Raw genomic sequence first — 14,473 nt, 5'->3', positions numbered from 1 at the left:
ACAGAGGGGAGACTGACTGGTCTATAGCTCCTTGGTTCTTCTACTTTCCCTTTTTTGAGAATGGGGGTTATGTTTCCCTTTTCCCAGTCGTCTGGGACTCCACCTGACTGCCAGGATTTCTGGAAAATTATAGATAGTGGCTTAGCAACTTCATCAGCCAGTTCCCTCAGGACCCATGGACTTAAGCACATTCATGTCCCTAAGATGGTCTCAAACCTGATCCTCTTCTACAGTGGGCTTAGGGGTTTCATCCTCCCAGTCTCCACCTTTACCCTTCTTGGTCTGGTCAGAGTGGCTGGAACATTTGGAGTTGAAGACTTGAAATGAGTTCATTTTAGGAGACACAGTTGAGGGGTAACAAAACCATGCCAAGTATGCCATCAAACTTGCACAAAATTCTTGTTTGGTGCATCTGTCCTGTTAAAAGGCTTGTCTGTCAGAGAATGGTCTGTGTAGTTTGGAAGGACTCTTCTACCTCTTATCATTTTATATAACGACTGTATGGGACACAGTGTATTTTATGCATTTCTGTTGCAACACTCTTGACAAAAACACGGTTCTCTCCTAGAAGGGGTCTATCAGTCTTCCTCTGTTTATGAACCGAAGACAGCTCGGAGCTACCAAATTGAACTTGCACAGCCTGCTTTCAATGGGAAAAACACGTTGATATCTGCCCCCACAGGTAAGAACACATGTTTCTTACAAAAATTCTCTTAGTGTAGATTGCTGTGAAGGATAGGGAAGGGTAAAAGTTGAGTCAAACTTTTTCAGCTGTTTATTTAAAACAGTCTTCCTTGCAGTAGGTCCAGATCAAACATGAAATTGATGACCATGGTCAGCACAGAGGCTGAGAAAGATAGACCTGTTGCTTGGCACATCAGTGCTTGTATTCAGATTTTCATGTTCTGACTTCTGCTTTCTCACTCCCTGGTGTGGATTTTTGAATTAAAATCAGTCACCGATCTTTGCAGATCTTTAAGAAATTTGGCTTGCAAACTGTAGGAAAAGCAGGATGAGTTAGCCTGAAGCTCCTCTATCTGTCTACTGCAGTGACTACAACATCAAGACAACACAGAAACTTTGCAGTGGCTCAGGGGTGGGTTAAGAAGATTGAAGTTCAGCAGCAAAAGAGAGATCCATCAGCTTTTCCTGCACTTATGTTTTCCTTATTGCTAGCGTAATTTTCCCCTGAGTCCTGGAGAGGCAAAGGCACAGAAGAGCTCTGGGTAGCCTGCACAGGAAGCCTGAGCGCCAAAGGAAAAGAGGTGTGACAGGAGCAAGACTGCATGGGGAAGGAAGCTGAAAGTGTCTGGCATCTGTACTATAGTTTGATTTGATGTGAAAGCACATGCTGAGAGCAGAAATCAGCTCACTGATTTGAAAGAATTCAAATGCAACTGCAAATAGATTTTAATTCCCAGTGACTGCTTAATGGTCTTTACAGACTGAGACTGTGAGAGAGAAAGGGATGATTTCCCACCTGAGTAAGCAGCAAGCCTGTGTTTGGATGTGTTCCCAGAGAATCTGGAAGTGTTACAGCCCTCTTGTCAGCTCCCCTTTGTTACAAGGCATCCAGATTGAGACAAATCTGGATGCTTGCATACTTACAAATATACCCTTACATACTAGTGTACTGCTTGCGAATGCACCCTTTCGTACTAGTGCTGTACCTCTCATGTTTTTTGTTTAAAGGGTCTGGAAAAACTTTTGTGGCACTTATGATTTGTGAACACCATTTCCAACATATGCCCTCGGGACGAAAGGCAAAAGTTGTCTTTCTTGCAACCAAAGTGCCAGTGTATGAACAACAGAAAAATGTATTCAGACAGCATTTTGAAAGAAGTGGGTAAGTGTAATTCTACCTGTTGGTTCCTCCACAGAAAATAAATTGCCCCTTAGGTCAGCTGTGGCTAGGGCAAAATGTGATAGGTTTACTGGTGACAAGAGTATTTGTTGTTAGTACAAGAGTGATGCCTGGTCGCAAGAGTGGCATTGCCATGGCAGACTGGAGAATCTGGAGTCTGCTTGGCAGTGTTTAAGCACTAGATGTCGTGCATCCATGGAAATGATCAAAATATATCTGTCCTTGTCTCTGGAAAAGAGTGAAGTGTGTTTTCCCTTGCAATTCCTTTCAGCCCTGCTTTCAAAGATGAGGCAGAAAACAGTCCCATAATGCCAGACATAATCAGAAAGGGAATATAACATGTGAACTGACAGATGCAGCTTAAGTGTACAAATTAATCACTCCTCAAATCTATTTAAATTAGTGGTAATTGGAAATGTGGTTGCTTACTCTCAGCAGTTTTTTTCTCAGCTTCTGTGGTCAAACTGCCAAACTGCCTGCCCAACTATTTGTCATTGGGAACTAGTAGCTACCTTTCAGGCTTGCTGAAAAGTCCATTCTTCTAGCTTTTTTTTTGCCCTGCAAGGCATACTTTTTCATACCCTGTTTTTCTGCCTGTTCCTCCTAGATATTCTGTTCAAGGAATTTGTGGTGAAACAGTTGCAAATGTGTCTGTAGAAGAGGTTATACAGGACAGCGACATCATTGTGCTAACACCCCAGATTCTTGTCAATAGCATCAAGAATGGGATCCTTAGCTCCCTCTCCATCTTCACTCTGATGATATTTGATGAGTGCCACAACACTACAGGCAACCACCCCTACAATGTGTTAATGACCAAATACCTGGAACAAAAATTTGAATCCTCTGGAAACCAGCTGCCTCAGGTAAGGTCCAGCCTGTCAGTGGTAGAAACATTAAAGAAAATTATTTTGCAATGTAGTCAGCAAAGACTGAAGTCTTGCCTTTTGTGCTGATCCAGTTTAACAATGGCTGCAAATTGTAACAGTAGCATCTGGAACACTTTTTCATTCTTGGACACCTCCAGGGTTTTTTCCTGCATTAGATCTTCCCTGCAGCTGCCAAGAAGGACTGATCAAGCATGACAGAGACTGGAGTACTTGAGAGCAAACAGGAGAACTGGACTGGGAAGAAAGCATGTAATGTAGTAATCTCCTTGTCCCCTCTCTATTACTGTCTTCTGTGGCAATTACATGGCACCACTGCCTCTGCTGGAAGGAGGTTTTGGTCCAGGTGCAAAGACATCTCTGAGTGAATGCAAAGGACGATTCTGAGAGTGGGTTTGCTGTTTCTCTGTATGATGAGCACTGACAAATACAGCTGGCTGTGGGCTTAAATGTCTGGATAACTTATTTTAAATTTAAATACTCTAAGTGCCTTGGAGAAGGCATGAGTGGGGACAAGATTTTGCTCTCAAGATTCCATGCTTGCAGTCATGTTTACTTCTGCTGCCTGTTTTGTTTCCATGTGTTTGAAGATGGTGGCAATTCGGTGATTGGTAGCAGTGTGACTTATTTTTATTCCATTTGTGACAAAGGAGAAACCACTGCTGTTCATGTGTGTGCTTAGATTGTAGGTTTAACTGCTTCTGTTGGAGTTGGTAATGCCAAGTGCATCAAGGAAACTGTGGAGCACATCTGTACCCTCTGCTCCTACCTTGACATACAGGCCATATCCACTGTCAGAGAAAACAAAGAGGATCTGCAGAGATTCAGAAACAAGCCAGAAACACGTAAGCACATTTTCTTTCCGTTTTCCTTTGGGATGCAAAACACCATAATTAAGGCAGCTATCCAATTGCACTTTTTTTTTTTTTTAAATTAAGATAAAAGCTTAAAACTGAGCTGAAGTTTTGCTTTCTGCTAGCTTGAAAGGATGTTGGGAAAGGTGAAGGTTCTGCACAGGGAAGCGAGCGGCAGACTCCGTGTGGGTGATACAGCAAGCTCCAACTTTATTGTCCAACAGGCTCTTTTTATACAGTGCAGGACAGGCATATAACTATCAATCATTTATAATTGGCTAAGCTCTAAAGATAGCATTCAGGTACCCTCCCTACTTGCAGTTACAGCTGTGAGGATTATCTCTTGCTTTCTCAGGCTTGGGTGCATTCCTAGCTGTTTGTCTCAAACTTGTTTGTCTCACCCTCAAGGACAACTTACCCCTGCCATCTGCCATCTGCCCAGCTGAGTTACTCCCTATCGATATATAAGTTACTATCTCCAGAGCCTTCCTTGTACACTGCGTTCCCAGGTGCGTTCCCAGGACTGTGTCTGTACGTTCCCAGGGGACTGTGGCCTAGCTCTTTTTGGCCTTCCCCAGGTGCATACCCAGGATCATGTCCCACCATTCTCCAACAATAGGAATTCAGGCTTGCACTTCATTGTTGCCCTGCAGTATGGCAGTGCCCATTTGGGCACATTTTCTCTTTGCTGTGATCCACAATCTCTGGTTTTTATTCAGTTCTGCCAGTGCAGATTGGTGGCTGTTGCTTTTTGTGCAACTGCAGTGCTCATTAACAGTAAACTTGATTCTGATTGCATAGAGGACCAAATGCATTCTTCTAGACAAGGACTTCTGTACTGCCCAGGGAAATGTTTTACTTACTCAGGCCATTGACTTCCATTTCTTGTCTCTAGATGTCAGATGGGTTAAAAGGAGAGCTCAGAATCACTTTGCAAACATTATCTCAGCTCTGATGACAGAGACAGAGGCATTGATGAGGAAGATTTATTCAGTGGGTAAGATTCTGTACTATGCCTGTACTGCAATTCAGTATTTGATTACATGATTGGCAATCCTCATAGCTGCTAGAACAGTCACTCTGTTTCCACTTCTTTTCTCCTTCTTCATCTTTACTTGCCTTTAACCAGTTTTTCCAAGATAAGAGATTACAGATAGGAGTGTCAACTATTTTCCTGCTATACATGATCAGTTTGACAATCATAAATATTTTTGCTTGAATTTCAGCGTGTGTTTCACGCAGCTAAGAATGATGTGCTTTTGACATTGTCAAATCCTTTTGAATTTAAAGAATCTGAAACAAAAGAGCTTGCATTCAAAATGCAATGAGCTGGATTACATTGATGAGAGGTACCTGTATGTACTTGAACATTTTTCCAAATGCTTCATACCTAAGCCTGTCTCTGTTGGGAAAACCAGAAGGGTCACAGTTATGGTGTAACTCTGAGTGTTGTACAGCAGAAGTTTACTTTCTCACCTGCTGCTCTGACACTTCTCATATTTTTTCTGATCTCTGAGTTGCACTCAGAGTTATTTCTAGGAGGGCCTTTGTCACCTTTTCTGGTCATCATTCTGTCCTCATTCTGCCTCTGGGTACCCTTATTTCCACAGTTTACCAGATCTCCATTGTTTTCTATTGAAAAGCATTTGAGATAATTTTCCAGAGTAGGATCTGTGGAGCCTGAACACCACTGCACAGAGGATATGACTGCCTGTGGAAGGAAACAATTGTCAGTAGGAATCCAGCTTCAGGAGCAACTGTGGTGGGAAGTTTTGCAGAGAGGAAGATGTATGACTGTGAGAAAAGAATGGGTCTCATGATCATGAGACTACTTGTGCAGCCCTTCAGAAATAAACTGATCTTTTCTGCTTTTTCTGAGTTCCTAAGTGGTGTGCAGTAAGTGGCAATTATAAAAAATCTAGGAGCTGCAGGGGATACAAAGCAGAGACCCATGGGTGGCTGTGCTTGGATCAGCCATGGTCTCTCCAGCTCTGAATTAAAGGACTTCGTGCTTAGACTGGCTTTTGCACAATGACTATGGTGCCTTAAGCCTGTTTACCTCATTTCTGGATTTCCTCCTTTGCCTGCCACTTTCCAGATATTAGAGAGTGAACTATATTCTGGGGCAGGAAAGGAGAATTAAAAACCCCACTCAACAAAAAAATCCAAACAAACAAACAAAACAACTCAACCAAAGAAACCCCATTGAAGAACAAATACAGTGAGATTTTCAAAGTGCTCATCAAATTAAGCAAACATTTCTTAAGCTTATTTCTGCTTCACAGTTCCTCTTGCATGAATGGCATTGGCTTTCCTCCTGTGATTGCTCTGATTCCTGAAGTTTTTTAAGTACTCAGAGTACGTATGCAGCAAACAGGTACTGCCTTATTCTGCCTCAAGGACAGGTGATCGGATAATATGCCTTTGGACTATTTCACAAATAAATATCTTAACTATTGAGTAGCTGGTAATTCATGGAGGAGCAATGCATGTGTTCCTTGGAATCACATGCATATTTTTGAATACTGTAAACTTCTTGTAGGATAAATGATCTCTAACTTTATAACTAAGTTCTCTGCAGATGTGTATATGTACACAGATCATCAGTTGAATTGTACTGGGTTAATTTTAGCCCAACATCTGGATATATGCTGAAACACAGGAATTGAAGAAGACAGTCAGACTCTTCTCAGATCGTTCCAGAGGCAGGACAAAAGGCAGTGGGCACAAACATGAATACTTAAACAACAAATCCATTTGGACATGATCCTGAGTGACCAGCTCTAGGTGACTCTGCTTTGAGCAGAGGATTGAACTAAAGACCTCCACAGGTGCCTTCCAGACTCGGGTGTTCTGTGACTGTATTGTAGCAATGTTATTCTGCATAGGTTTTTTTTAGAGCCAAAATTAATAGAAAAGGTGTTAACCTCTAGCTAACTGATATTATTTGTTGGTCAAGATGAACAAATAATTTGTTTCCTCTTTCTTGACTAGGCACTATTTCCCAAGTCAACAAGTATGATTTTGGAACACAGAAATATGAACAATGGGTAGTTCTCACTCAGAAGAAATGCAGACTGTTGAAACTGCCAGATAAGGAGAAGGAGAGCAACATTTGTAGAGACCTTTTCATTTGTACTGAACACCTGCGGGTAAGTGCGTATCCTCTTTCCTTTCATACAGAGGTGGAGTCCTTTGATACAGGTATGTTCACCTAGAAGCCCGTTTCGAACCTAATGGTTTATTTTGAGACAAGTTAAAGCATAGCGTGTAAGAGTTGTGTCTAAGTTAATCACTAAGAACAGATTAGTGCAGAGGAAACTTTGTAATGTTTGCGTTGTCATGGAAATTGAAGAAACATGAGTTTGTAATACTTAATCTAGCTAAATAAAATTTGTCTTCATCCACAACCATGGAAAATGAGGGTTAAATGTGTATGTCTCTTTTTGAGCAGAAATTCAATGATGCTCTCATTATCAGTGAAGATGCCCGCATCGAAGATGCTTTAGCCTACCTTAAGGAATTCTTCACAAATGTAAAAAATGGACCATATACTGAGCTAGAGAAGCAACTGACGGACAAATTTCAAGGTACTTCCCACAGACCTGTGACAGTTGCAGGGTAAAAAGCTTATGCTAGGGTGATTCAAGTGTTTTCTTCAGAGGAAGTGTGGTCATTTTTCCAGAAACTGCACTTTTCAGAAGGTCTAGTGTCTGTGTGGGTGCAAATGCAGTGTTAGGTTGCTTTCTGGGACTGGAAACATCTAGTGCAGGAGCTAAGGAAATAGTAGTAATTGTAGCCAGATGCTGTAGTAGGTTCTTACATGCCTGACTTGGACATAAGACAGCAGTGTACTTATGGGTGTGCTGCACAAGTAGGGAGATGGTCTACAATCATGGATGCTGGCAGCATTAGAGAAGCCAACACACACTGCTGAGTGCACTGCCTAGCCTCCTGCACAGTGCTCCTGGATGAATCACAGACTTCTGGGGAGAAGCAGGTGGGCTTTGTACCCTTCTGATTGACAGTTAGAGGTTGCACTGTTCTCTGACTTCTGATTTACCTAGCAGTGGGCTATGTTCCAGACTCCGGTGTGGAATGTTCCAGTGTTGACTGCAGTTTTAAATCACTGGGCTCTCTGCCCTTGAGTGTCAGCTGTTCCCTAAGAAGAAATAGGAGCACTCTGTGCAAAAACTGAGTTTGTTTTGTTGCTGTCTTTCTATGCATAGTAGGTCACAGAGGTTCTCCTGTCAGTTTGCTACAAAATATGAGATATTCAGAATCATGTTTTTTCCTGGGGATTTTGTTGCATTTAATCAACAGATTTCTTTCCTTGCATCTCAAAGAATGGAATAGAAAATAAAAATAGATGCTAAAGAGAATGTGTGTGTTATTTGAAAGTACGTTTGTGTGGGAGTTCTGTTTTCTGTGTTAGAGAAGGTAAATTATTGAAGACACATCTTAATTCTCTTTCAGAGAAAGAACAGCAACTGACTGCCCTTTCAAAAGATGAATCAAATGAGAACCCTAAGCTGGAAGAGCTTGGTTGCATCCTGGATGAAGCATACCACTATAACCCACAGACTCGCGCTATTGTCTTTGCCAAGACACGAGCCTTAGCAGCTGTAAGACATTAGTTTTTTGAAGCTCCTAAAATGGGAAGTGAGAAAGCATAATGCCTTATTTATTACCCTTGCTGTTTTGATCTGAAATAGAAAAATATGCATGTTTTTGATCTTTCTAGGAAAGCACTTATCTTACTATACTTTCCTAAGCACGCTGACACTCTGAGACAGGATGAGCATGTTTTTATTTTTTCTGAAATCTGCAGTACAGGGGTGATGTCCTCCATGTCTTACTGCATGTCATAGTTGATCATTAAGCCATCAGATTTTTAGTTTAGACCTAAAGTCGGTTTTGAAAAAGTACAGGCCTAAAGGAGGTCTGTGCCATAGCACATGTTTAGGATCAAGAGAAAGGAAAGACTTTGTGGATCAGACGTTCTCTGGACCCTTCTTATCACTAGTCTGTTTCATATTTGCCAAGGGTCAAACACCTAGGCTGGATGATCTTTTTTCTCCCTTCCAATACCTTGCTCCCAAGACAGGTTCATGCTTGAAGTGAATGTGCTGCTAATCGTTAGCTTCAGTAGCTGTAAAACATTTACTGCAATTAGTCACTGGCTACTGCAAGCAGATTTATCAGCTAAGAGACCCACCCCCCATTTTATCCTTGGATATAGACATGCTGGGTGTATTGCAAGCCAGAAAACATTAGAGGCAGGCTAAAGTCCAAACTAACAACACCAAGCATCTGCTGGCAGATTTTAGTTTTAGATTTAAAAGCCTACTGTAGCTTGGCTGAATTTTGCTCTTATGTAAGAGTACTGTAGCTTGGCTGAATTTTGCTCTCACTGTGTAGTGAGAAAGTCCAGTTTGTAAATACAACTCATTACCTTTGATCCCAGTAATGTAGTATTCAGTGATCTGTTTGTTTACAAGAGATAAAGGCATACTTTATAGCAGTGAAAGGCTGCTTGCTCTCTTACCAGCCTTTAAGTTGCAGGAGTAGGAAAAGTGGAAACCAGCTGTGGCATTCTTCGATCTGACAGCATGGCTGTGACCCTCGCGTTCTCACCTATTAGTAAATATTCTCCCCTGGCACACAAGTTCTATTTTATTTTCTGCTTTTGGTTCTTCTTTTGGAAGTATTAATTGTCTAAGCAAGCATAGGCAAGATCTACCTATCTCAAACCATCACTTCATCTGGACCTGGGATCTAACTCCCTAATTTGCTCTCCAGGCTTTGAAGAAGTGGATAGAAGCAAACCCTCTACTTAGCCACATAAAGCCAGATGTGTTGATGGGTCGGGGAAAAAGAGATAGTGAAACAGGTATGCATATTTGTACTGAGATATAACATGTGCTAAACTTATGGTGTCTACACTGCTAAAATTATTCTGCTTTTCCTGTGTTCATCTTCTGTGCGCTTAAACAGAGAAAGGTCATGCAAGTTTGCACTTGCATTCTTCCATATCTAGAAGACCTTTGCAATCTAAAGAGATACTTGCCTTTTCTGTCCAGAATCTTTGGTTAAACCAGCAGTAACACTGTCAGTGACCCTTTTCTGCAGGATTCTTTTGCTAGTTCAATAACAGTTTAGAAACTTTAGCTTCTTACAATTAATTCTAGTATTTTCCCATCTCCTTATTTTGTATTTGATGGCACAAAGACATTTTAAGGTAGAATGAAAGCTACAGCTGAAGTGCATTATCTACGGCTTAAGGTAAGAGTTAGTTTGGGCTTAAACTAAGTAAGGTGTACGGGTCTCTCCAAAAAAGATCAGTTGGGTATTGTGTCTGAAATGGTGTTTCCCAGGAGGACAATTCTCGTGACATATCAACAGGAATCCCTGCTCAGTGGGTATAATGTACAGCCAGCTGTATATACCAACTTAAAGTAGCTTTCCAGATCAAGAGGACATACTAATTTCTAATCACTTGAGTGTGAGCCAATGCAGGTATCTTGTTCAAGGAACTCTTCAGTGTTTTTTCCTGACAGTTTCTTGGTACTGTAGGTATGACCCTGCCAATGCAGAAGGGTGTACTAGATGCATTCAAAACTGACCAAGACCACAGACTGCTAATTGCTACATCTGTTGGTGATGAAGGCATTGATATTTCTGAGTGCAACCTTATTGTGCTCTATGAATACTTCGGCAATGTCACAAAAATGATCCAAGTCAGAGGTAAGGAATTTCAGAGCTATTACATTAGAAACCTGTTTTGGCCTAGAAATGGACATGAAGTACTACTGAATGGCATGTTTGTAATGCTGTAGCAATATGTGCATGTCTTGCTGTTGTTCCTCTATGCCCCTGAGTGAGGTCAGATGAATGGTGGGACATGACAAATTTGTTCACAGAACTGAGTCGTTATGTTGTGTGGCTTTTCTTTCACCAGACAAATTAGCCCTGCTGCACAAGGTTATTGAACTGTTGAGGACTGATACCTCAAGTAGATAATTATACATATAAGTAGAACTATGGCTGGAAAAGCTGTAGTCAGAAATAGTGCGAATGATTCTGTGACAATTTACGAAGGACTGCTGCAATGGAGTTTCATATATTGCCTTGACTTCTGAAGGCCTTCCCCTGCCCAGTGGTTTATTAACAACCTGGCTACACCCGGGTGCCCGAGGCCTTCATATGTGCAGATCTCTAACATTTAAGACCAAAAAAGGAAAGCCTATCTTGTCATCTTGGCTTGTCCAAAGAAGTCTGTCAAGGCTTTGGTCTTGAATTTTGGTGATTTTACAATACGGCCAGTAGAGGGGAATGAAGAGCCACACTAAATACTGGTTTCTGCATAATATTCCTAGAAGTCATAAAACTGCCTATGTCTTTCAAGGGTGCATCTGCAATATTTTATCCTGTCACCTAAGTTGTTAACATCATAGTTTGACTTAGTCCTCTGCTTTCAGAGTTTGTGTCCTGTCATTTTCTTATCTTTGTATTATGATGAAAAAGTTGGCCCAGAATTCACTTTTATGAGTGAAGATTAGTATTTATTCTTAATAAGCCGTTAAAGGTGCAAAGAAAATAGATTATGTCAGTTTTAAACCACATACAGTCACGATTTTTGTGGAATGAGAGCTCAAAAGGAAATGCGAACACTTTTTCTAATGCAAATACTTCTAAACCTGTATGAGATTCCTGTAGTTCTTAGTTTGCCTGTGTCACAGCAGCAAAAACCAGACAGGCAGTAGGCATAGTCAGGTGGAAGAGATGTCACTCGCTTTTGTTGTCTCTTTTCTTGTCAGCACTGTATTTCCAGTTCCTCAGATTTTTGTGATATACAGGTTTGGATTTTTTAATAGATACCAATTGGCAGGGCAGAAGACTAGTAAGACTGAGATGAACTTTTCTCCTTTACCTTTTTTTTTTCACCACAAGAAAACAGCAAGATGCTATACAGTAATTGAATTTTCAAGCATGCCTGAACTTAGCTAAGGAAGGCCACAGAAGCAGACAATACATTACTGGTTGGGGGATATCCATGAGGATACCTGGAAGAGGGCATCTTGTTCTGGTTTGTTATTGAAGAAAGAGCTGAGAGAATGCTCTATAGAAGCATCATTATCTGAATCTGAACATTGCAAACAAAAGCAGCCACACAGAATGCCCTTAATACTCTTTTATGGCAGATCTGCCACTTTTGCACATGTTGTTAGGAACAACTAAATAGAATAAATGTGTTGCCGTATAGGTCGTGGAAGGGCAAGAGGCAGCAAGTGTATCCTTGTAACAGACAAAGCAGAAGTGGTCGAGAAGGACAAACACAACCATTATATGGAAGAGTTGATGAATGAAGCTATTGAAAAGTTACAGAATTGGGATGAAACAACTTTTGCAAGAAAGGTATGTGATTTGTGCACTTTTCATACTCAAATCTTACAGGCATAATCTGTATCAGCCTTCACCTAACTAGGGCTTTATCTAGGGCCATGTGATAACCCAAGCAAGGTGTTCTTGTATTTGATTTCTGACAAAGGCTAGATCAGCAGAGAAGGGGTAGTGTATATTGCTAGCTTGCTGAATGTCAACTGTGCTGTAACTGTAAAAGACTTAGAAGCTGAGGTAGAATTCATGACCTGTTGCTTATGAACAGAGAAGGACTTGTGGGTTGGAGGCTGTCTTGGGCATGGTGTACCAGGATATTGTGATGTTACGCAGCTGAAAATCTGAAAGACCTAAATCCAACTAGAACTTCATATGGCTACTGCCATAAAAGACAGTAAAATGCTTCTGTAAATACATTAGCAACAACAAGGCTAAGGAGAATCCCCATAATGTATTGGATGTGGGGGGAAACACAGTGACAAAAGATGAAGAAAAGGCTGAGGTACTTAATGCCTTCTTTGCCTTAAATGGACCAGCCCCCTAAGCTGGAAGACAGAGATAGGGAGCAGAGTGAAGGCCACATAATCCAAGGAGAACTGGTTCGCAACCTGCTAGACCACTTAGACACACACAAATCTATGGGACCAGATGGAATCCACCCAAGAGTACTGTGGGAGCTGGCAGAAGAGCTCACAGAGCCATTTTCCACCATTTACCACCAGTCCTGGCTAACCAGGAAGGTTCTAGGTGGTTGGAGGTTAGCTAATGTGATGCTCATCCACAAGAAGGGCCAGAAGAATGATCTAGGCAACTATAGGCCTGTCAGTGCCCAGCAAGGTTATGGAGCAGATCACCTTAAGTGCCATCATCCATCACGTACAGGCCAACCAGAGGATCAGGCCCAGCCAGCATGAGTTTGGGAAAGGCAAATCTTGCCTGACCAACCTTGATCTCCTTTTGTGGCAGGGTGACCCACTTAGTGGATGAGAGAAAGGCTGTGGTTGGTGTCTGCCTGGACTTTAGTAAAGCCTTTGACACCATTTCCCACAGCATTCTCCTGGAGAAACTGGCTACTCATGACTTGGATGTGTGCACTGTTCACTGGGTAAAAGAGGGACTGGATGCCCAGGCCCAAAGAGTGGGGATGAATGGAGTTAAATACAACTGGTGGCCAGTCACCAATGGTGTTCCCCAGGGATCAGGGAAGACTGGAATATGCCAGTGGCAGCCACTGCAAATAAAAATAGCTTTGTACACAGTTCTATTGTATCCCTGTGGATTTACATATCATCCCATGTTTCCGAACAAGTTTTCAGAGACTGAGCTGAGCAACAAAGGATGCCCAAGGGCCTATGACCTTTGTTAAATTTCTTCTCCCACGTCCAAGGCTTGGTGTGTCTGCTCCTGCTTCTTCTTAGAGGATTCTGTTTCTGCATTTGGTTCTCAGCTCCAGGCTATGACTCGTTCCTTCTTTCTCTGCCTGCAGTTTCTGTAGTCTCTGTAGCTTTCTTTCCAAACCATGAGCCTCACCAAGCAGCAGCACTACTTGTGCTGCAGGAAGTCTCACATGACTTAGTCTTCACAAGGACTTAACAGCCTGTGGTGGGTTGACTCTGAATAGATGCCACATACCTACCAAAGCCACTCTACTACTCCCCTCCGCAAATGGACAGGAGAGAGAAAATGTAACAAAATTCATGAGTCAAGATAAGAACAGGGAGAGATCACTCACCAAATACCATCACAGGTAAAAAAAATAGACTTGAATTAGGGAAATTATGTGTATTTATTGCTAATCAAAATCAGAGCAGGATAATGAGAAACAAAACAATTCTTAAAAACACATTCCCCCCCCCTTCTTCCCAGGCTATACCTTCTCCTTGCCAGCAGTACAGGGAGGTGGGGAGTGGGGGTTACGGTCAGTTCACCACACATTTCTGCCTCCTCTGCTCCAGCATGGGGTCCCTCCCACAGGAGACAGCTCTCCATGAACTTTGCCAACATGAGTCCTTCCCATGGGCTACAGTTCTTCACAAACTGCTCCAGCCTTGGTCCCTTCACAAGGGGTACAGACCCTCAGGAACAGCCTGCTCCAGCGTGGGTCCCCCACATGGTCACAAGCCCTACCAGGAAACCTGGTCTTGCATGGGCTTCTCTCTCCACAGGTGGCAGGTCCCTGCTAGGATGCTGCTCCTGCACAGGCTTGCCACAGGGGCACAGCCTTCTTTTAGGCATCCACCTGCTCTGGTGTGGGTCTCCTCTGTGGACTGCAGGGGCACAGCTGCTCCACCATGGTCTTCACCACAGGCCACAGGGGATCCTCAGTGTCTGGAATGCCTCCTCCCCCTTGTTCTCCACTGACCTGGGTGTCTGCATAGTTGTTCCTCTCACATATTTTCACTCCTCTCTACTCTGGATGCAGTTACGTCTGTGCAGTAACATTCTTTTAATTCTTAAATATGTTATCA

The 14,473-nt window shown here is 42.3% G+C and overlaps 1 protein-coding gene across 1 annotated transcript in view; it reads left to right on the top strand.

The window, feature by feature from the left end:
* The window catches only part of DDX58 (DEAD (Asp-Glu-Ala-Asp) box polypeptide 58), a 21,334-nt gene that overhangs the window by 4,305 nt on the left and 2,556 nt on the right, over positions 1-14,473 (top strand). Inside the window, exons 4-14 of the mRNA XM_009076986.1 lie at positions 569-682; positions 1,693-1,846; positions 2,472-2,730; positions 3,434-3,596; positions 4,501-4,602; positions 6,600-6,757; positions 7,060-7,195; positions 8,082-8,230; positions 9,408-9,498; positions 10,182-10,352; positions 11,872-12,023. Of these exons, the coding sequence (XP_009075234.1) occupies positions 569-682; positions 1,693-1,846; positions 2,472-2,730; positions 3,434-3,596; positions 4,501-4,602; positions 6,600-6,757; positions 7,060-7,195; positions 8,082-8,230; positions 9,408-9,498; positions 10,182-10,352; positions 11,872-12,023 (1,649 nt within the window). The remainder of the gene's footprint in view (positions 1-568; positions 683-1,692; positions 1,847-2,471; positions 2,731-3,433; positions 3,597-4,500; positions 4,603-6,599; positions 6,758-7,059; positions 7,196-8,081; positions 8,231-9,407; positions 9,499-10,181; positions 10,353-11,871; positions 12,024-14,473) is intronic.

Source organism: Acanthisitta chloris, unplaced genomic scaffold, assembly GCF_000695815.1.
Source record: "Acanthisitta chloris isolate BGI_N310 unplaced genomic scaffold, ASM69581v1 scaffold8386, whole genome shotgun sequence".
In the NCBI taxonomy this organism is placed as follows: Eukaryota; Metazoa; Chordata; class Aves; order Passeriformes; family Acanthisittidae; genus Acanthisitta; species Acanthisitta chloris.
The sequence above is the reverse complement of the archived record's forward strand: the minus strand, read 5'-3'. Positions and strand labels throughout refer to the sequence as shown.